The sequence below is a fragment of the Mauremys reevesii genome, linkage group 2, assembly GCF_016161935.1.
Source record: "Mauremys reevesii isolate NIE-2019 linkage group 2, ASM1616193v1, whole genome shotgun sequence".
Lineage (NCBI taxonomy): Eukaryota > Metazoa > Chordata > Testudines > Geoemydidae > Mauremys > Mauremys reevesii.
The window spans coordinates 78260288-78282726 of NC_052624.1; the positions used below are offsets into that span (position 1 = coordinate 78260288).

At 43.1% G+C, this 22439-nt stretch overlaps 1 protein-coding gene across 4 annotated transcripts in view; it reads left to right on the forward strand.

Annotated features, from left to right (window-relative positions):
* COL6A6 (collagen type VI alpha 6 chain) overlaps positions 1 to 22439 on the forward strand; it is a 165148-nt gene that overhangs the window by 97288 nt on the left and 45421 nt on the right. For all 4 annotated transcript variants that reach the window (XM_039523217.1, XM_039523216.1, XM_039523219.1 and 1 more), the window contains 11 exons: positions 2205 to 2276; positions 2375 to 2401; positions 6395 to 6439; positions 6529 to 6582; positions 8900 to 8962; positions 12482 to 12547; positions 14243 to 14296; positions 15521 to 15556; positions 17257 to 17319; positions 20183 to 20245; positions 22033 to 22095. In XM_039523217.1, coding sequence (XP_039379151.1) covers positions 2205 to 2276; positions 2375 to 2401; positions 6395 to 6439; positions 6529 to 6582; positions 8900 to 8962; positions 12482 to 12547; positions 14243 to 14296; positions 15521 to 15556; positions 17257 to 17319; positions 20183 to 20245; positions 22033 to 22095 — 606 coding nt within the window. The remainder of the gene's footprint in view (positions 1 to 2204; positions 2277 to 2374; positions 2402 to 6394; positions 6440 to 6528; positions 6583 to 8899; positions 8963 to 12481; positions 12548 to 14242; positions 14297 to 15520; positions 15557 to 17256; positions 17320 to 20182; positions 20246 to 22032; positions 22096 to 22439) is intronic.

Sequence of the window (22439 nt, forward strand, 5' to 3'; positions counted from 1 at the left end):
GGGGATTTCCTAATCTTGATACCAAAGAAATCATTCTGATAAAATAAAATGGTCATATCTTTTTAAAAAAAAACTGTCAAGATTCAGCACTTGGTCAATGTTTAATACTCTAGAATTGTAGGTAATTTAGAGTTCCTTCTCTTTTTTAATTTCTAAAAGAACTTGCGGGTCTTTTGGAGAAACTTTTACATAAATTCTTGATTAAAATCCTGTTGGTCTGCATGAGAATTCAAGGCATATGTTTTTTCCAAATATTAAGAAATTAAAAATAATTCCTCCCTTGGTTCCTGCCTCAGTGCAGGGGCTGGACTTCATGACTTTTCTCAAGGTACCTTCCAGGCATATATTTCAAAGATTCAATAAGCAAAGGAAAAAGAGAGAAACCTAATTTTCAGCAAGTAAGTAGTGAACTGAAGTATTTGCATGTGAACTAAATACGTACATGCAAAGTATGTGTACAAACTGGTGCACACGCATTCCTATATAGCTGCCTATTTAGTTAGAAACTTATCTAGCCGTGTGTGTAAATAATATCCTCAATAGTATGCAAAGTAGGCAAGTATTTGCATGCAAGTGGATTCTGACACATTCACTATTGGACCCAGAGTATACAGTTATGGAATCTTTGCTGTCTTCAAGCTGCTGAGTCAGAGCACATGGCACAAGAAAGACACTAGGAAACATTTTCTACTGATGTGCACCACTCCATTTATAAATAATTGGGTTTATGCCTTCTGTGTTTCCATATACGCGGCTTGATTCATCATTCAATTACTCCACTGTGTAACCTATGGAGTCACATGGGCATAAAACTGTGGTGATTCAGGCCCAATAAAAGGAAACAGTATTTTCAATTTTGATTATTTGTTTCAGATTAAGAAACACAACAGATAGGACAGATTATATTTGTGTTTATTTTCCTCTCCCTTAAACCACACTTGTTAATGGTGTGGCTCCTGGGTTATTGATTGTAGCAGAATGTGCTTGGGTGCACTAAGACAGAAAATACCAGCACAGGGCATGAATGTGGTCTGACAAGTAGAACTGCATGAGTAGCAACATGAGAAGTACACCAGAGAAACTGTCTAGCACTTGATAAGAAGCAAGTTAGATTGTAATTTGTCTAACTTGAGGTCACCATACTATGGAGCAGATTCACGGCCCCACTTGCTTTGCACTGCTCAGGTGGGGCAAAGGGAGTAGACTCTACCCTCATCTCCTCTTGGAGAGTCCCACAAGGATGCAGAGCCAGCATGGCTTCTGCACTGCACCACACTCCTGTGTAACTGAGAGCAGAATTCTGCCTTTGGACTGTACTCACTGAAAAAAACATGGATTGATCATTTTTCTTGCCCACTGGGCCTAGGCCTTCATTGCAGCAACCAGGGCCGGCTCCAGACCCCAGCGTGCCAAGCGCGTGCTTGGGGCGGCGTCCCGTGGGAGGCGCTCTGCCGGTCGCCGGGAGGGCAGCAGGCGGCTCCGGTGGACCTCCCGCAGGCACGCCTGCGGATGCTCCACCGGAGCCACAGGACCAGCGGACCCTTCGCAGGCATGCCTGCGGGAGGTCCACCGGAGCCGCGGGACTGGCGACTGCCAGAGCGCCCCCCGCGGCGTGCCACCGTGCTTGGGGCGGCGAAATTCCTAGAGCTGCCCCGGCAGCAACACTCTCTTCCTCCTCTGGCCCTCCGCTCCCACCGCACCTTCTCTTCCCCTCCTCCCCACCCAGAAGGAACTCTCTAAGTAGAGTAGTATTAAGAGCAGAATGAAGGAAAGTGCCCCACCGCTATCTATAGTGGAGGTGAGCAACATTAATTGTCAATTTGTTTTTTCGATTCAGTACTTTTTTTTGCATTATGCAAAGTGATTATATAAAAGTTTCATACCAAGTGTAAATACATATATAACTATCAGAAGCTTGTAATATTTTGTAAGCACTCTGGAGAGAAACTACAGCGGTTTTAACTGCACAAGCACTTAGCTCAATCTGAGTCTGCTCAGGCTTCTGAAACATGTAGCTTATGTGGGGGCTTTCTCAGAGATTTATCATATTCATTAACATACATGCTCCCTTTTTAGTATTACATCATCTCGTGAATATAGTCATCCCCTGAATAAACACTTGATCACTCTCTCCTTACAAACTTCATATTTCATTTACTAGGCAGGATATACTGAGATGTGTTTTTCATTCTCCTCTCTTTCAGGGTTCAAGAGGACAGCCTGGACCAATGGGAGAGCAAGGGAATAAGGGATGTGATGGTAGTAAAGGTCCTAAAGTAAGAATCTACTGACATTATTTTAATTCAGCAAAATGTCTTTGCATTTATTTTTCATTTACCTCATTTAAACAAATATTTGTTGTAATTCTTTTCAGGGATACCAAGGAATGCGTGGTGAAAAGGTACAGTACTGATACACTTATTTTCTGAAAAAACTTTGTGTTGATTTGACTACAAATCAGGTGAGATGGCTGAAAGCATAAATAAGAAATGAGAGTGCATTAAAGGAGGAGGGAGAAGAGAAAAGATATACCCTCACTTTCATATAGATACGTTGTCTTAATTCATCTTCCCGTGTAAGTATCCTTTTAAGTTTGATGATCTTTGGGATGAGCCTGATGCCGTTTAAAGGCTCAGTCCTGTGGTCTTTACCCAGGAGTAGTTTTGTTGACTCCCAAGAGAATAGAATCAGATGCTAAGTGATTCGTGGATTCATCACACTGCAAATTCTTTTTGTGTTTATCTCAGAGCTTAGGGATTCACTTTTGCTTTCTGCAGTAAGATAGTAAAAACTAACTGTGACCCCTGGTGCCTAAGGCAGCCTTCACTGGAAATGCCAAAGTCAGGGCAGGCTGCAAAAAGGAGAGCAGATTCTCCCAAAGACTGGTGAGTTTACTTCGGTGTTAACCAACAACCAGGCACAAACTGTGCTGCTGATCCTCCCCCACTGGTTATCAAGAAGCCCCCTTTATTGCATTCCAGTTCTCTGGCTCCCAGTCAGCACCTAAGTCCAGTCCAGTGAGTTATTTTAAAACTCTGCTCACATATACAAAATGTTCCCCTGACCTCAAAGAGCCAGCCACATTACCGGGTCAGTATAGGTTTGGATCTTACCCAAAATACCACACTGCCAGCCAATCTTTTAGTGCGGGGGTCGGCAACCTACAGCACGTGTGCCAATGGTGGCATGCAGGCCAATTTTTAATGGCATGCCGAGGTCCCGGCTGCCGGCCCTGCTCAGCCTGCTGCCAGCCTGAGTGAAGGGAACCCCAGGCCAGTAGCGGGCTGAGCGGAGCCGGCGACCAGAACCCCAGACTGAGCGGCTGGAACCCCAGCTTGCATGAGCCGGCGGATGGAACTCCAGACCGGCAGCAGGCTGAGCCGCTCAGCCCGCTGTCACTCTGGGGTCCTGGCTGCCTGCCCCACTCAGCCCGCCACTGCTCTGGGGTTCCCTGGGACCACTGGGGCTCAGGGGCCACTGGGACCCTGGCTGGCAAGGGGCCGGCAGCCAGAACCTAGAAGTGAAAGTAAGGCAGAGTGTGCACGCTCGGAGCCGGCTGATGCTGGAGCACTGTGGTGCGGCTGGAGGCACGGCGCGTGGCGCGCTCCCAGCTGGGGTCCTGCTGACTGCCGGAACTCTCCGGCAGGCTGGCGCTGGTGGCCCCATGCACCGGCCTAAGCAGCAGGCAGTCAGGCAAGTGAAAGGGGCAGGCAGGAGGCACAATGGAGGTGTTCGCATCCCAGCCTGCCCTGCTGCCCCTCTCTTGCCGCTGTGGCTGGATACCAGGGCACTACAGGCAGGTGCCATCCCTGCGGCATGCACAGCTGCGGCTCCTTGGGAGGAAGGGGAAGGGAGCGGCAGGCCAAGGGTTCTGCTGCTGCTGCCTCCCATTTGCCTGCAGACGCAGTGCCCCCACACAGCTGGCCAGCAGCTCCCTTGGCAGGAACAGCGTGGGGCAAGGACCCATCCAGGTAACCTGGCTGCAACCGGGACTGTCCCAGGCCAGACCCAAGCGCCTCCCCCACCCCCAGGACTTCCCCTCTACACACACACCCCAACCCCCTGCCCTGAACCCCTCATGCCACCCAGCCCTGACTCCTGCATCCCCCATGCTCCCAGCCCTGACTCCTGCCTCATCCACATCACCATCCCCTGCCCTAAGCCCCTCGCACCCCACCCCCCTGCCCTGAGTGCTCCACACCCACACCCACACATCCCCAGCCCCTGAGCTCCTCCCCCCGAGGGGGTTGCAATATGACAGTACCTGTAAGAAATTTAAATTACTTTTACCGTTGCTGGGACCCCAGACCAGCAGTGGACTGAATGGAGCCAGCGGTGAGCTGAGCGGCTCATCCCGCTGCTCGTCTGGGGTTCTGACTGCCGGCCCTGCTCAGCCCACTGCCAGCCTGGAGTACTGGCAGCCAGCCCAGGGCTCTGCTCCTGGCCTCGACCCAGCACTCTTCAATCACCCCCTGCTGTAGCCCACATTGGGAAAACTCAGCAAGGAAAAGCGAGGGCAAGAATCACACTAAACTGATAAGATCTGCATTTTAATTTTATTTTAAATGAAGCTTCTTAAATATTTTTAAAACCTTATTTACTTTAAATACAACAGTAGTTTATTTAAATAATATAGATTGATAGAGAGAGACCTTCTAAAACCGTTAAAATGTATTACTGGCACGCAAAACCTTAAATTACAGTGAACTTGGCACACCACTTCTGAAAGGTTGCCTACTCCTGTTTTAGTGCGTGAAACTAAAGGTTTATTATAAAGAAAAAAGAACAAGAAGAGTTGTAAAATGGTGAAGCAATCAAATACATATTGGGTTCTTAGCAGTATTGGTAAGTTTGCTGCCTCTGAAAGTCCCTCTGGAACACATCCAAAGCTTGGATGGGTCATTCAGTCCTTTGTCAAGAGCCTCAGTTATAGAAAAGTTACTGCAGAGGCCAGAAGCAGGATTGAAGACAAAATGGAGATGATGATGATGCAGACATCTGCTTTTTAAATTTTTTGCCATGTGGCTTGTACTACTTTTGTTCCAAACACAAGGTGTCCAGCACAGGGCATGGAAAAACCTTAGAGTTCTGTCTATATGCCTTGCTGAGTCATAAGGTGTCTTCCTTGATTCCTTCAGTGGGTTCATGGTACAGTCAATGGATGTTGATGGGCCATCAAACAGGCTAGGCCAGAGGTCGGCAACCTTTCAGAAGTGGTGTGCCAAGTCTTCATTTATTCACTCTAATTTAAGGTTTCCTGTGCCACTAATACATTTTAACATTTTTAGAAGGTCCCTTTCTATAAGTCTATAATATATAACTAAACTATTGGTGTCTTCCCTGGTTCCTTTCAATGGGTTCACTGTACAGACAATGGCCATTGATGGGCCATCAAACAGGCTAGGCAGTGCTGATGCCAATCTGTCTGGGGGTGTCACCCATAAAAGCAAAACATGTTTGGAAATAGAGATATGCCTTCATATCTATAACGTATGATACAAAGGTGATACAAACATATAAATAAGATTATCATACTTGGCAAATTGTAACACATTTACAGAAACCTCACACATCATATCTGGTCAGATTCCTTGCCTTTTATTATATTGGTGTCAACAATATCATAGTGTTTCCACATAATCCATACAGCATCACACTTGCCTTGAATTATAGAAATATTCACATTACTGAAAATATAATTTGACGTGACCATTGCCACATGGTACCAGGACCCTATTAGCAATTTTGCAGGGTGATTATGTATTGCTTGTGTTTTAAGACACCAGTTTTACAATCAAGAAAAACAAGAGTCATTAAAAACAAAATACACGTCCCTGTTAAGGCTTCCATGTGACATAAAGAAAAAGAAATGTACTGGAATGACATAAAAGTTGGGTACCATTTTGACTTTCAGCTTGTATTTATCTTACTGGTCTTTGTATTGGCAAATACTATTCACGCTGGTCTCTTCCCCCCTCATTCATTTTGGTGGTCACTTTAGCTCTGGAAGTCTATCTGGACCCTTAAAGTTGACCAATAGCCTGGAGCATCAAAGGAAAATAAATGCTCAGATGCATTATTTTAGTGCCTCATTCTGCTCCTGTTAAAGTCCATGACAGCCAGGGACTTCAGTGAGTGAACTGTTGGGGTTTTAATCCCTTTTAGCCTGTTTTGAGGGTTGGACATAGTGTCTATTTTACTGTTGTACTTAGGGCAGATGTAAGAAATGAGATATTAAGCATTAGTTTGCATATTTTAAAATCTGCGGATGGCTTTGGCTTTCATGATCAGCTACGGTGGTTCACATGGACACCATCGCTGCTGGACTGAGAGCACATACTGGTTATTTAGATCACTGGGTCTTATATAATCCCTATCACTTTTGCTACCTCAGGGAGACGATGGGGACAACGGGATTGATGGAATTAATGGAGAGCAGGTAAATAGTTTTGCTTCTCATTTTCCATTGACATCAATGAATATTTTTTAAAACATGAAAACATTTTACTACTTTTTCTTTTCATTAAGGGATCACTTGGGTATCCAGGAAAGATGGGAGAAAAGGGTGACCCAGGCTACATGGTAATGATTTTTATTATCTTATTTGAGAGCAATCAGATAGGTCTCTCAGGAGGCAGTCTCAGTGAAAAAAACTTTTAAATACCTGGAGAGGGGAAATGGTTTGATACTGTAGTAAGATGAGGCCCTGAAACATAAACTCTTATCAGAGGCCCAATATGAGGCCTAAGGCCTGAACTGAAATAATGGTCAAGACTTTGGCTCACAGCTTAACTTTGCTTTATGTTAGCAACATCTTGACCATTACTTCAGTTCAGGCCTTAGACCTCATATTGGGCCTCTGATAAGAGTTTATGTTTCAGGGCCTCATCTTACTACAGATACATCAGTAAATTTGTGGTATTTCAGCTTATTAGAACTGGCATCAGAACACTATAGTCATAATTCATGTTGCGTTAGAAATGGGGTGATCCATCTCTTCTTGATCTCTAAGGTATTGTTTTGCTTGAAAATTTCCATTGTAAAGTTGTTCCATACAAAGTGTTTCTACTTCAGAGGTGTTAGAACAAATGTAGAATCTGAAAATATCATTTCTTGACACCAAAAAGCTCCCCTTTAGGGGCAGAATTGATCTATATTTAGTGATTAAAAACTACAGTAATGCAGAGTTAAGGTTATTTGGTGGGATGTCGTCCCTTGCAGAGTGTTGAGCTGAGCAAAACTCAAACGTCTGAAAAGAAGGAAATGCAGAGTTGAGCTTGCACGGGCAACCTTATTCAGCATTGTGCCCCATTAACACACACAGCTTCATTCTGCCAACCTGATAGTCCACCTCCTTTTATAACCCATCCACCCTCATTAACTCTGCATTAATGGAGATTTTTGCTATTTAATTTCCTAGTTTTTTTTTAATCAGGAAAAAATGAGGTTAGTAGTCATTTGGGCAGTTGTAGATACCAGGTTCTGCAATGAGTTGGCAATCCTCATGCCGTGATTTACTCCTTGCTCTACAACAAACTCCTGCAACCTTGTGATCCAGGTATTGCCCAGAATCCAATGTTGGTAACCATGGCAGTGCATGTATATTTCTCTTCCCTCAGTGATCAAGATACCTGTGCTGTGAGTTTCAAACCTCTGCACTGTCTGTCTTTTTGAAAACACCACGGTGTTCTGCCCTAAGATGAGGAAGTGGCCACTGGCACCCCCACTGGCTAGTGAAATACAGATTTTTTTTCCAAGCAACCAGTCCAAGGTTTGGCTACCACCCATCCTCATTATCCAACCCATCTGCAAATGCAACCTCTTCCTCTCTCCCTCCCACCTCACCTACACACAGTCCTCTGCTTCCATCTTCTCCCCATCCAATATAACACAAAATTTGGTTAGATAGACTGCTGATTATTATGTTTTTTCCATTGTGTGGAAAAAGTGAATAGAGAAGTGTTATTTACTCTTTCACACAATACAAAAATCAGGAGTCATAAGATGAAATTAATAGGCAGCAAGTTTAATATAAACAAGAGGCCATACTTTTTCACACAATGCACAATTAACCCATGAAACTCATTGCTATGGGAAGTTGTGATGACCAAAAGTATATCTGGGTTCAAAAAAGAACTGGATAAGTTAATGGAGGATAGGTCAATCAATGGCTATTAGCCAAGTTAGTCAGGGTGCAACCCCATGCTCAGGGTAACCCTAAACCTCTGACTAGTGAAAGACTGGGTGGATCACACCAGCTACCCTGTTCTGTACACGCCCCGTGAATCACTGGTATTAGCCACTGTCAGAGACGGGATACAAGGCTAGATGGACCATTGGTTTGACCCAATATGATAGTTCTTATGTTCTTAAATAAACATAATTAACATGTGGTAACATTTTTTTTCATTTTGAATAAGAGTTTCAAGCATAAAATTGAAATATATTTTCTCATACAAACATTAATGCTGGGAAATCTGGCAGCTGAACAGTGGGAGATTAGGGGGTGAGGAGTTTGGGGCTGCTGAACATGGTTAATTACAACTGCAGTAATTGCTTTAAGTTTAATAAATTGCAGTTAGCTTTTTTCCTATGTGCCAAAAGAAAATTCAGAGAACTTGTTGCTGTTTTGTTTACACGTGAGCCTGAACCAACGTTAAGCGCCAAGCTCGTCCAAAGTTGGAGGTGTTCGGAATCAACTCCGCGGTCTGGAACTGTATTCTGTGAAGGCCTGTGACTTGATAATAGATTAAACAAAATCCTGGATGCAAACAACCCTGAACCTGGGGAGTTTCAAAATCTGTATTAAAATGTTGGGACTTGTTCCTGTCTCTTGTTTTGTTAACATCAGCAGGAAAATGATTGTTCTGATTCTCACTCAGCCATTTTATGATTTCAGGGCAGTCCAGGGCCAAGAGGACTCCCTGGTGAGCGTGGTGAGAAGGGCTTACGAGGAGATCGTGTAAGTTTTCCTAGGTGCAAATCTATTTTATATTATACATGTCTGACTCTATGGGGTTCACCCAGAGCAGTAAGGGAGAGAGGGGTTGTGTCATCCTGGGTGCTTCAGTGCTGGGCAGCTTTGGCTCAGAGCCCTGGCACCAGCAGCCTGCTCACAGCACGATGGCCTCACCCTGGCCACCAGCCAGGGTACTCCTTACAGTGCGATGCCAACAGCCCCTCCAGTCCTCAGTCTCCCCAAAACCATCTCCCCTGCAGTGCCCAGACACTCTCACTGGATCCTCACACAACTATCAAGTTTTCTGCCTCCAAAGAGCAGAACACATACCAGTCTGGTCGTTTGGCTGAGGGATTTTATCCTTCAGTTTAATACAGAGTGCTGAGATGGTTTTGTAATAAAACAAGAATAAGTTGATTAACAAAGAACAAAGCTGTAAGTGATGATAAGTAAGACTAGAAGAGACAAGCTTGGTGACAAGTCAAACGAAACAAAACCTGCTTTCTAATTACTACAACTTAATTTCAGCAAGTTGCAGTCATTGTAATCACTAAGCAGGTTTCTCCCCTGTAGTCAGTTTCCTGCTACTCTTGCCTCGTGGGCCAAGGGGATCCACCTTTCATGAACTCAAAGGGTGATGCTCCCCTTTGTCCCCTAGGTGATGGATACCCCCAAAGTATTTAGCAATTGCTTATATCCTCAAAGTTTATCTTTGTTTTCAAAGTCAGGAAGCCCAAATGATCTTTCTGTGATCCTTCATGCAAATGATTAGCCCATTGCTCTTGGCCACACCTGTCTTGATTTGCAATTGAGCCCAAGAGGAATTGGCCATTCTTCTTTGTCTGGAAAAACACTTGTTTTGCCTTGTTGGTCTGTTTCCCAATTCTAAAACGTAATATCAGAGAGAATCCATAATTTCACATACAGCATTATTACCATCACTGTGAAATGTAAGTAATCACCAACATGGTGTTTTCAAATAATACGTTACAAGACACCTTTTAGATAAATATTGTGCGTGAGGTGTAGAGAGCTGGCCAGACCAACTGACTCTTAATTCTACACCACAGGGCCCCTTGGCATTGGGGTGCTCTTAGGATCACAACATTAAGGATGTGACTCTAATCTTGGAACCTCACTTATGGTGCACTAGAAAGTGAATAAACTTGCAGGGAGTAAAAGCCTCTGTTCAGATCTGCATGGGGATATGATATTCTTTCAAAGGTATGTTAGGACAGACGTGAGTGACTATTGCATTGTAATCCCAATGATGAAGATCAGATAAACCTAGCAGATCTTAGCCTTTCACAATAATTATTTTCACATTCCTTATCTGAGACTAGTACATCTGGGACATTTCATGAGCCCAAGATATCCCATATGCTATACTTCTCTGGAACAAAAAATGCACATGACCCTCCTTTAAATGCCTAATCTCAAGGCAATGAATTTGTCTATATGTGGCTATGCAGCTCTGTCAGTTGCCTGAGAGACCTACAAGAAAAATCCAGTACTATGGGACATCCTGTGGATTTATGACACTCTCTGTGTGGGGACTTTGTATCCATCCCCTAGTGAATGAATTATGCTTATTCCTACACCAGTATGTAATGGTATTGCCCTAAGCAAAGATACCATGATGATAAGCACTGTATAAAGACTGATAGGCTATTAATCTTTGTCAGACATGACTTAGGGCTAAATCCCGCAGTCTTTCCTATTCTTCTTTCAGGGCCCAGTGCTGAGCATCCACTGAGATACGAAGTGCCATCAATTCCCATTGAAAGTAAATGGGAGTGGGGAGCACTTACCACTATTCCTCCTGTGTGCTGGTATTTTTTTGAATCAGGACCATTGTAGGATTTAGCCTTTGGAGGGTGATCTTGTACTGTTGAATGATTACTTATAAAACAGAAGAAAAAAGTACAGCTCAGGATGAGGGTTTTTTTTAAATAAAACAGAATATTTCTCTGTTTCAGAACATAATATTTAGGAGAATATTGGTGAATGGAAATTACATGATATGTGAAAAGGGACTGCAGTGTTTTCTTATGTTTATGGTAGCATGCCTCTCAGGGAATTGAAAGAGCTCTCACTCTGCTTCTTGAGTGGCATACCCTGAGGGCGTGACCTGTCAAAGTCCACAGGCCAGCTTGTGAGAGTCTGACTTCACTGAAAGGTGTGTCATATGTCATGAAATGCTGCAGCCCTAGCTGCTAATTGTTGTTGTACTTATTGGTCAGGATAGCATTGCTGGCCTAGGTGTAAATTAGGAATGCAACCATCACAAATAGAATATGAGAAATGGAGGAAAATATTACAAATACGTTGTATTTCCTGTTCGTTCATATCTTGAATTAGCTCCCCGGACTCTGTGGATTCAGCTGAAGATAATGCATTTCTCTCATAATTCCAATCAGTTGTTTGTCATTGTTATAATTATTACTATTAGTTTATAGTAGCACCCACAATTTGCTAGGGACTTCTTGGACATTCTAATAGGGGTGGTCCCTGCTCCAAGGAGCTCATAGTTAAAGGATAGAGGCAGACTGGCAGGCAGAAGTTAAGGGAATGGGAAAGGAAACAACGAATAGGTATGTCTTTAAATTCAAGTCAGTTAGATGCACTGTAAACAGCTTGGCAAAAGTGAGACTTTAAGGGGAAAGAGGGACAAGGTAGAAGGCTTGCCGATGGTCTCATGGCGGTTGCATAGGGGCTTCATGGAAAAAGGCACTGAGGTGATTGTGTGAGAAGCTGACAGATGAGCAAACAAGGTTGAGGACATTAGTGGGATGAGATGAGGGCAGGACACTTTGACAAGCTTGAATAAATATGGAGATGCAGAATTCTATGATGCCAGAGTGGATGGTGAGCCAGTGAGGGGAGTGACATTATCAAATCAGTAGGGAATGAAGATGCATTCTGTCTGATGTGACGAGGGCTTGACCGAGCAACATAGCTGTGGAAATCACTATAAAAGGACAGATGTTGTAGTTTGGTGAGAAGGAGAAAATACCAGGAGAAGGCAGCAGGGCTGCACTGTACCTCCAGTGTGTTCAAAGAGTGCAGTGCCACCTGTAACATTTCTAATACTTGGGTTTTTTTAAAGGTGCCCTTGTGGTTAAAATTTGCCTCACCATTAAGACTTAGTACTGTATGCTCCCTTTGAGCTGCAGTGCTCACACAGGACTTCCACTCATTCGAGTGGGAATTCTGTCTAGTCCTGAGAGTAGAATAATGACTCTTAATGTCCCTTTTGTCTACCCAGCATATCGTAGATTCTGTGAAGTCTCACAACACTGATTTCATAAAAACAAAAACTACAAATATTTTATCAATATTGTGTAAAGGCTGATAGGCTTTTAATCTTTGTTAGACATAACAAATGGTTAACTCCATCTGCGTTTTCCTATGCTTTTTTCAGGGCCCCATGCTTAAAGGTGCTGAGCGTCTACTGTGAGATATTAAGTGCCATCAGCTCCCATGAGAAATAAATGTACTTAACTTTGTGTCTTTGTTTAGGGTGACCCTGGATTGGACAATGACATAGCAGGGTCCAAAGGTTCAAAAGGAGAACAGGGAAGCCAGGTAACTATTTAGAAATATGTGACTTTGTTTACAGTACATTGTTTCAAATGCTAACCTATAATCCTTTAAAATATAGCTATATAGAGCAAATTAAAATTAATCCGTTGATAACCAAGACTGTTAAATATAGTATGACAATTCTATCATTCCTAATTTTATACCACACAATACATCTGAAATCAACAAGATGACATTCAATAAAGACAAGTGCAAAGTACCACACTTAGGAAGGAGAAGTCAAATGCACCACTATAAAATAGGGAATAACTGGCTAGGTAGTAGTACTGCTGAAAAGGTTCTGGGGTTATAGTGGATCACAAATTGAACATGAATCAACAATGTGATGCAGCTGCAAAAAAGGCTAATATTCTGGGATGTATTTACAGGAGAGTTGTATGAAAGATACTGGAGGTAATTGTTCCTTTCTACTCAGCCTTGGTGAGGCCTCAGCTCAAGTACTGGGTCCAGTTCTAGGTAGAAAGACATGGATGAATTGGAGGGAGTCCAGATGAGAGCAACAAAAATGACGAAAGGTTCCGAAAACCTGACCTACAAGGAAAGGTTAAACAATCTGGACATATTTAGTCTTGAGAAAAGAAGACTCAGAGAGGGACCTGATGAGTCTTCAAATATATTAAGAGCTGTGGTAAACAGGATGACCATCAGTTGTTCTCCAGGTCTGCTGAATGTAGGACATGAAATAATGGGCTTAATCTGTAGCAAGGGAGGTTTAGGTCGGATAGCAGGAAAAACTATCCAACTGTAAAGGCAGTTAAGCTCTGGCATAGGCTCCAAGGGAGGTTGTGGAATACACATCACTGGAGGCTACCTGTCATGGATGGTCTAGGTTTACTTTGTCCTGCCTCAGCACAGGGGGCTGGATTTGATGATCTGCTGAAGTCCCTACCAGTCCTACATTTCTATGGCTCTCTGATTCTAGCCTTATGGGTGATTTGAGATCCATGAATTTGCACTCTGCGGTCCAGCTTTGGAAGTGGTCTTAAATTTTTTAAAGAGATGAAAAATAACTAAGGTGTGGATATATGATGAATAATCAGACCTACTGTCATCTGTGACATACCTATTATTAGTAGTAGTGTTGTTGTTTTTAAAACATTTATTGTAGTAAATTAATGAACTTCCACAGAAAATCTTCCAAAGTGTGTGTGCGGGGAAAGTACTTAGAGCTATTTACGCACCTAATACTACACAGTGCCAAGCCCCCCTGAACTTCTATTGATTTCACTGTAGAGCAGTTACGGAGCATCAGTACAAGACTTGGAATATCTGCACAGTATGCTGGAGATCAATGTTGATACACAAAACAGAATGGTAACTGTAATGACAAACACGAAGCACTTTCCAGACAAATATTATTTGAGGGCAACATCAGTGATTATTTTGATGGTACTACTTTCTGAAATGTACCATAGCACAATGGCATTTCTTTGACATTATTTGACAATGTTGCATAGATGAAGCCCTGCAATTAAAATATTATGTTTCTGTTCTTAATTCTGACAGGGGTAAGCAGTTACAGAGGTTGTGTGCCCAAGTGTTATGAAAATATTTTTTTCCCATTCGTTTGCATGTCCACTGTTCATGACTCGATGGCTTAATAATCTGGAAAAATATAAAACGTTTGGAATTTGCGTGACAATTGAGATAACATGAAATTAAAATTCTCATTTCCAGGGTGAAAGAGGACCAATGGGCTTACCAGGGTCACCAGGCTCTTCGAGAACCACAGTAAGAACCCATATAGACAAGGAGACTAAATATACAAAGGAAATGCTTGAAATTAATCCAAGGTAGAAAGAATGATCTCAGAGTCCATACATTTAATCTTGATCGATCACTCTGTCAGCCTCCATTCACTGCAGGAAGATGAGATAGATAAATCTCTGATAGACTGCCCTGAAAAAATTAACACTAGCAATAGCCTCTGATTCCAGGCAAACTCTTTCCTCTTGAATAGGACTATCCAACACAACTGTCTGACTATCAGAGACAAAATAGCTTCCTCATTTCTTTCAAATTTGGAACCTACTGCAATACTATCTAGTTTCTGTCCCCCAACTCTTGCTGATGACTTCGCTTCTCTGCTTCTTTTTTCTCCTTCCAAAGAAAGAGAAATTCTGCAAAGATAAGGATTTGCATTAACATACTCTTTCTTCTGGTGTGGCAGTGTAGTGGGGCCACCAGGCTCCTGCCTCTGTCCCAGTCTACAAACTACTCAGAGATCCTTGTGCTGGTCCATCACCTTGTGCAGTTTATTTACAAATGGATTCCCACCACCTTCAAAATACATACAGCTCTTGTAACAAGCAGGGGAACGCAATCTCTCTCTCTGCCTGCTTTCCCCTTTCCACTTCCTTCCTGTACCTATTTGTGGGCTCTGCCTAAGGGCTTAATTAGCCTTTCTGCCCTTCCCTACCCACAAATTAGACACAGCTCTGCTTAATCAGCTCCATTCTGCCCTGCTTGATTGGAGCTGCTGTGAACAGAGTGCTGACTCAGCCTTTCTTGCCTAGCACTCTGTCATAGGCAGTTATCAATAAGAACAGACTAAAGAGGTGGGAACCTTTCCCATTGCTTGGTGGGAAATGTCTTTAAGCTCTACTGCCAAAACCAATGTTATAAACACATCTGCTTTGCCAGGGTGGACAGGGCATGAATGTTTTAGTCCTTCTCTTGGCACAGCAGGACTGAAGCCTGTGAGCAATAAGCAAAAGGGATAGCAAAGTAATATCCTGACACATCCATAATGACTTTCGCATTTGCTTTGCTCTCAGTCACCATTCTAGCATGTACAGTAACTTGAGCACGTAGTAAAGCATTGTGTGAACATCAAATTATCTGGAAAAAAAATTGACATAGTTGCCACAGCTTCTCTACTGTTTGTCATTTAATTGAGAGATATAACTGGGGTCTAATAGATGTCTAACAAACATCTATCTTGTCTTGTGTCAGGGAGAAAAAGGTCGCCGAGGAACACCAGGTCGACAGGTAGGTTTCCTTAATTTCCCATATCTACAGTAGGACTAACGTGGGAGCTTTCCTGCCTTCTAAAATATTTGCAGAGGGAGTCCAATATTTATTTTAAATTTGTTATAGCATATAGGATAAAGGACAAATCCTGCTTGCCTTACTCATGCAATTAATCTCAGTGACTTCAGTGGTTCTACTTGTGGGTCCTAGTTCAGCAGTGCGTAGGCTGCACAAGTGCCATTGAAGAACTAGTCCCATTCATGAGAACCCATGCTGAAAGCCCATGCTGTTACCTCAGTGTAATCCATAAAGCCATGTGTATGTTTTTAAAAAAGAGAGAGGAAAAGGCCAAAAATGGCTGAGAACTTCAAAATTGAATGATAGCAGACTACCAATCCCAGTGATGATTGAACCTTGTGGTAGTATAAACAAAAGTAGCTTTTCAGCCATGCCTGTAGTTGTTTTCATCTCTTCACACTGAGTGTACAGACATTCTAGGCCTCAGAGTATCACACGAGTGACAATTGTGGAATGTCATTGTACTGAGTAAGCCTGTGCTGAGATACTTTGCTGAATAGACTTGGACTATTGAATCTGGGCTTGTATGTATGAGGTGAGCGGGATCAGGCCCTCATACTATAACGAGCACCATAAAAATCCAAATTGTACAAAATATGGCACCGTAGAGCATTAATAGTGAAAGATTATGGATGCATAATATTTTATTTGAAGGACATTTTCAAGTCAAACTTGAATCTAAATGAGATCTTGTGACGACAAGTTTTTACAAAACCTGAGAGCAATAAAAAAGTTTCTGTAACTTTCCATTGCAACAAAAATAATCATTTCCCTGCAGTGTTTTCAGTTCAAACAGCACTGAGACGCTAAAAGTGAAACTGAGATTTTTGTTGTCAAAGGCAGAGAAATGAAAACCTGAAAATAAACCAGAATAAATATTTTCAATTTTAATCATTTGAGATATTAGAAGTGTATTTGTTTCAAGAAGATTTTTAACCTGGTAACATTCCTTTACAAAATACCTTTTGCTCTTTAAACAAAGATAAAGACACATTATGTTGCATGGTACCTATTACTGGATTGCTGTGTATAGGCACTGCTCCATGTTCGGAGCAGTATGGGATAGAATCCAGAAGACATGCACATTCTGCTTGCCTCTTTGAAGTCTATAGATGTGCTAGCCTCACAGAGTCCTCGGGCTGAGGTGAGTGCAGAGTTGTAATGAGGGGGTAAAACATGGTCAGGAGGCTCCTTGCACTTTCCCTCAGTTCTGCACAACTGTGTGGCAAGTGATTGTCCAACTGCTAAACTGAAAAACCATGTCTCAAAAAACACGTTTCAAGAGTTTTGTCTTGTAACAGCTGCCTTGGTTATACGCTCAGCCTGCTTTGTGGCAATAAATAAGCTTCACTTAATTTCTGGATTTTAAAAATATTTTTTTAGATCCATGCGTTGCAATGACCAACTTTTTAAAAAATATGGTAGGATATGCTGATAGTCTGTGAAGACACTATGCTAAAAAATGTAAGTTGATCTAAATGCTGACTCTTTAGAGAAAGGTCACAATGAAAAGAAAAGAGGTGTTCAAATGCCAAATAAATGATATTAGAAATTGAAAATATCATACTGTGATCCTGGCAGATCAGTCACTGTTATGATTACTTGAGAAAATTGTTACAAGATTCTGTCTCTTAATACAGGGGGAGGAAGGCGCGCCTGGTTCAAAGGGCTTTCCAGGAGAACCAGGATTTCCAGGATCCCAGGTGAATATTAACATTCATCTAGGTCAGGGGTTCTCAGACTTCATTGCACCGTGACCCCCTTCTGACAATAAAAATTACTACACGACCCTAGGAGGGGGGATTGAAGCCTGAGCCCACATGAGCCCTGCTGCCCTAGGCATGGGAGCGAATGCCTGGTGGGGCCAAAACTGAAGCCCTTGGGCTTCAGCCCTAGGCGGGGGGCCTATAAGCTGAGCCCCGCCACTCAGAGCTGAAGCCCTTGAGCTTTGGCTTTGACCCCGGGTGGTGGGATTTGGGCTTTGGCCCTGGGAGATGGGGCTTTGGCCCCAGGCCCCAGCAAGTCAATTGCCAGCCCTGGCAGCCCCATTAAAACGAGATCATGACCCACTTTGAGGTCCTGACCCACAGGTTGAGAACCACTGATCTAGGTATTTTCGAGGAGGACTTGAAATACAAAGGAGAAATGAGATAGTTTATATACAAAAATCATATGGTCCAGTGTCCACACTCACACACAGCTTACTCCTCCCTTGAGTGCAGGGAGCTGGACTAAATGACCTCTTGAGGTCCCTACCAGTTCTATAATTCCATAAAGCACATCCAACATGTGAGTGAATATATTTTTGGTGGCTGAAAAGCACTGGCAGCGTTGGTGTGAGTCAGGCATAGCATAGTAAGACAGGCACAGTGCAAACGTCCCCGCACAGCTCTGGTTTTCCTGGCTTGCAACACCGCTGATGTTCCAGTCCTGCCCTTCTGTTGAGCAAATAGTGCCCAAGTATGCCTCCTATCTAGATCTGGGCTTCTGACCACCGTTTTCTGTGGCCCAGATTGGAAGCCTCTTCCTCATGTTGATGAGTAATCCAATGAAATAGCTTGCGGAACCAGAGTGAGTAAGGGATTCACAATCTGGCCCTGTGTGATTTTAGACATATTTTAGATCCCTGTATTGTAAATATGGATATAGATTCACACTTGCAGATACAAGGGCTGCAAATTGAAGAAATTGTGTTGGGGACTTCCTTGAAGCTAACACCTGGGGAGGCGGTTGCACCAGAGGGCCGTCCCATGGGTGCGAATCCACATCCTTCTCAGCATGCCTATCTCATCCTGTGGCAGGGCGACAACTCACCAGCACGGTGCCTCCTGCTGGTTGTTCAGGGAATTAGCTTTTCCAGCTTTGGAGCAACCTCTGCCGGCTGCTATCCCACGTGCCTTAGGCCCCTGTGTCCCTCCCCCACCCTAACCCCGGTGCCCCTTTACCTTGGGTGCTGCCCCCTGGCAGTACCCCTAGTCTCTGGACCTCTCCACCCCAGGGAACCCCCAACCTTCTATCCCTACCTTGCCTTGGTGGCTACTGCCAGTCACCATCTAGCCCCTGCTCACTGGGGCGGACTGCAGTCTGTGAACCACTCATTATCAGCAAGGGAGGGTTGGACCTGCTGCCTTTGCCTACCCCTGGGCTGCCCCTCTGCAACCCCAGAACCTGCTTCAGGCCTTCAGCAAGGCCTGCAGGCTGGGGGTTTCCAGCCTGGAGCTCCCCAGCTTCTCTGGCCTTTCCCCAGCCCTGCTCCACTCCAGGTACCCTGCTGAGCTCCCAAGCAGCCAGGCCCATCTCTCTCCACAGCTAGAGAGACTCTCCTTGTTCCTGGCCCACAGTCTTTTATAGGGCCAGCTGTGGCCTGATTGGGGCGTGGCACCAGCTGTGGCTGCCTTCCCCATCAGCCTAGTCTTTGGCTTGCAGCCCCATCCCTCTCCCAGGTCTGGCTGTAACCCTTTCAGGGCCGGAGCGGGTGACCACCCTGCTACACATCCCCTCCAAATTGCCCCATCTTCTGACTGCCAGATGCTGGGACTGGACATAAGAACATAAGAACATAAGAAAGACCAAAGGTCCATCTCAATAATATATCTCAGTCTTATTCTTCTATCCTTTTTAATGATTCCTAACATCCTGTTTGCTTTTTGTGTGTATGTATAGGGGTTTTTTTTTTTTCAATGTTATTTTTTTTTACATTTATCCACAATTTCATTCATTTGCCATTTTGCAAATCACTTAGTTTTGTTGAGATTTTTTGAAGTTCTTCACAATCTGCTTTAGTCTTAACTATAGATCATTTATGAATAAATTGAATAGGATTGGTCCTAGGACTGACCATCCCCCTTGTCCACATGTTTGTTGACCCCTTCAAAGAACTCTGGACGTCAGGGGATGGATCATTGCCTTGTTCTGCTCACTCCCTTTGGGGCATCTGGTATTGGCCACTGTCAGAGGACGGAATACTGGGCTGGATGGACCATTGGTCTGACCTAGCATGGCCCTTCTTATGTTCTTGCGTGCACCTGGACCTCTTGAGCAGGAAGGCACTTGGGAGCAGCTGAACTCCCATTCTTGGCTGACTGTCTGTTATGGGAACCCAGTGTCTGTAGCTGTGTGCACTAGAACTCACTGATTACTTTTTCTTTACATTTTTATTGCATTGTTTTGCTTTGGTGGGGGGTCCTGGTGCCACCGGGGACCTTTGCTGATATCTTAGAAGCCTCCCTTGAGGGTGTCTTGCCATCTGGACAAGATTCCTCCCATCCTTCCCCCTACAGATCTCCCTTGTCCTCCCTGCTCCACCCCCCCCCCCCACCTATGCAGCTGGAGTGTAGCTGTGCCCCTGAATCTTTGTTTCCCCATATGAAAAATGGGGAGAATACCTCTCACACCATGATGATATAAGGATGAATCAGATGTTCTTTTAAGAGAACTTTCAAGACATAAAGCCTATATAAAGGGCTACCTGGTGTTATTTCTTAAGACAGGGTATTTAATATTTCTGTTTGTAATATATGCATTTGTGTGTTAACTGGATTTTCTGTCATCTAACATACCTTCTAGGGACAAAGAGGGATTGGAGGTGTGAAAGGAGAGAGAGGAAGTGAAGGAAGTAAAGGTCTTCAGGTAAAAATACTGTGTGAAGTTCACTTAGTGTTTTACTCACTGTGCGTGTAACCAGTGGGAGACTTCCATTTTTACTGCTGTTTTACTGCATTCTTTGTTTCAAAATTCCTGTGCAGTGTATCATGGTATTCTGTCAGAGAGAAATGTATTCATAACGGGATAAAGGAATTTTAAACATCTCAGAGCCATGCTAAACTGTTTTACGTTATACGAAAAAAAATCTGCAATAGCTATATAACAATTCGTTTATATTCTAACGTGACCCACCAGTTTGTTTAGGGGTACAGGAGTGTGTGTGTGTTTGCATAAATATTGCAAAACATAGATTAAAATAATGGTTTTAAGATTGTAAAATGAACTACTCAAGGGTAAGAAAATAACAGAACTTTTGCTTTATGATAGTGTTTAATTAAATGGCATACAACTATGAGACTCAGGAAGCTGTAACTGGTACCTTGACAGTCACAGTAACTGGACCACTGAGTCTGAACCACAGTACAGCCACCAAATCTGGACCTATCTACTAGCTAATTTAACAAGAAAGCTATCCAAATCTTCGTCCTGTTCTCCGTTTGGCAGACGGAGCAATTATCAGTTTGATTTTTCTAGGCTGGGTTTTTCAAACATTGGGGGAAATTCCCATTGAAATCAATGGGATGAGAGGTAGGCCAGTGCTGAGTACGTTTGAAATCTCACCTAACGTTTATATTTGCTTCGTTGCCATACTTTCCCCTCTCTTGGCAGTACTGTCTAAAAGAAATGTCTGATGATTCTGTTGCTCTCTTTGCTTTTTGTATTTGGCACTTTGCATCTTAACTGAGCAGCTGTATTTTGTATGGTTTCCAAAGTATTTACGGTCAATTTACTATGCAGAAAGGCTACATTCCTAATTTCTTCCAGGATTTTCTCTATTTCTGACAATTTGCCACCTTTCTTGTGACCAGAGTCTCTGGAAAACCATTGCACTTAAAGAGCTAGACACACCGAGTTTCAACAATAGAAGAAACTGTATTAGGGAGTTGCCTGAAGCTAACAATGGGTCTTCTCCTGATTCTCTCTTGTAAACTTCTTTCAAGCCATATATGTTGTTTGGGTATATTTGTGTTCGAAAGATGTGGCCACTGTGACAAAATAAAAAAGTGAGACAAAATTCTGCTTCTGTTTATGATGGGAGTGGGAAACTCCCATTGAAATCAATATGATCCATATAAACCAGCTACAAAGCAGTAGAGATTGTATCCATGTAACTAAAGATAGAATTAGGCCTTTTTGGTTTATATATGACTAATATAGAGACTGTGTGGATGAGAAGCCAATAGTAACTTTTGTCTGGATTTTTTTTTATTAAGGAAGAATAGGTTTTAAGTCTACAATATAATCACTTTATAGACATGTCTCTGTCTGGAATTGAGAAAGCAATGTTTGATGGATACAGAAAAAATGTTCTGTACCAGTCAAACTAGTGAATGGCCTTCATCTTGTACAATGTTGCTGCCATGCTGGTAGGAAAATAAATGTTTGGTCTAGACTTGAAGCAATGACTCTAAGCATTATTTATGTTGGCTGCTTTTGCTGCCTGCCAGATGGCTACGGAAAAAGCACAGATGGCACAGATGGGACTAGATTCTTGTCATTCTACATGAAGTGCTAATGTGGTGTTACTTGTTGAAGCTGAGCCATTGAACATTATATGGTGGTTACAAGTTGCAAAAAGAAGCAAAGTGATTTTGGTTTTTTGGTTTTTTTTCCAAATTCTCACTAGGTATCATATGTTCATTTAATTTCAGGGTGAACTGGGAACTGCGGGTCCAAAAGGGAGTCCTGGCAGTCCTGGGATGAGAGGAAATAAAGTAGGTTTCATTCCTTTAACAACTTCTGTTGTTTTAAAAGTTTGTTTGTTCCCACCTGAAGATCTTGCCTTTGAGCCTGCTCCCGAAACAATCATTCAGGCAAAAGTCAATGAAAGGTGTGGATTTTTTTTTTTGTTTTGTTTTTTTGAATGACTACCGGTCTTTGACCTCAGTGGCAGCTGTATGCATAGTTCAAGGGCAATGCATAATCATAAGTAAGGCTATGTTTCAGTCACGGGTATTTTTAGTAAAAGTCGTGGACAGGTCACGGGCAGTAAACAAAAATTCACAGCCCGTGACCTGTCCATGACTTGTACTATATACTCCTAACTAAAACTTGGTCC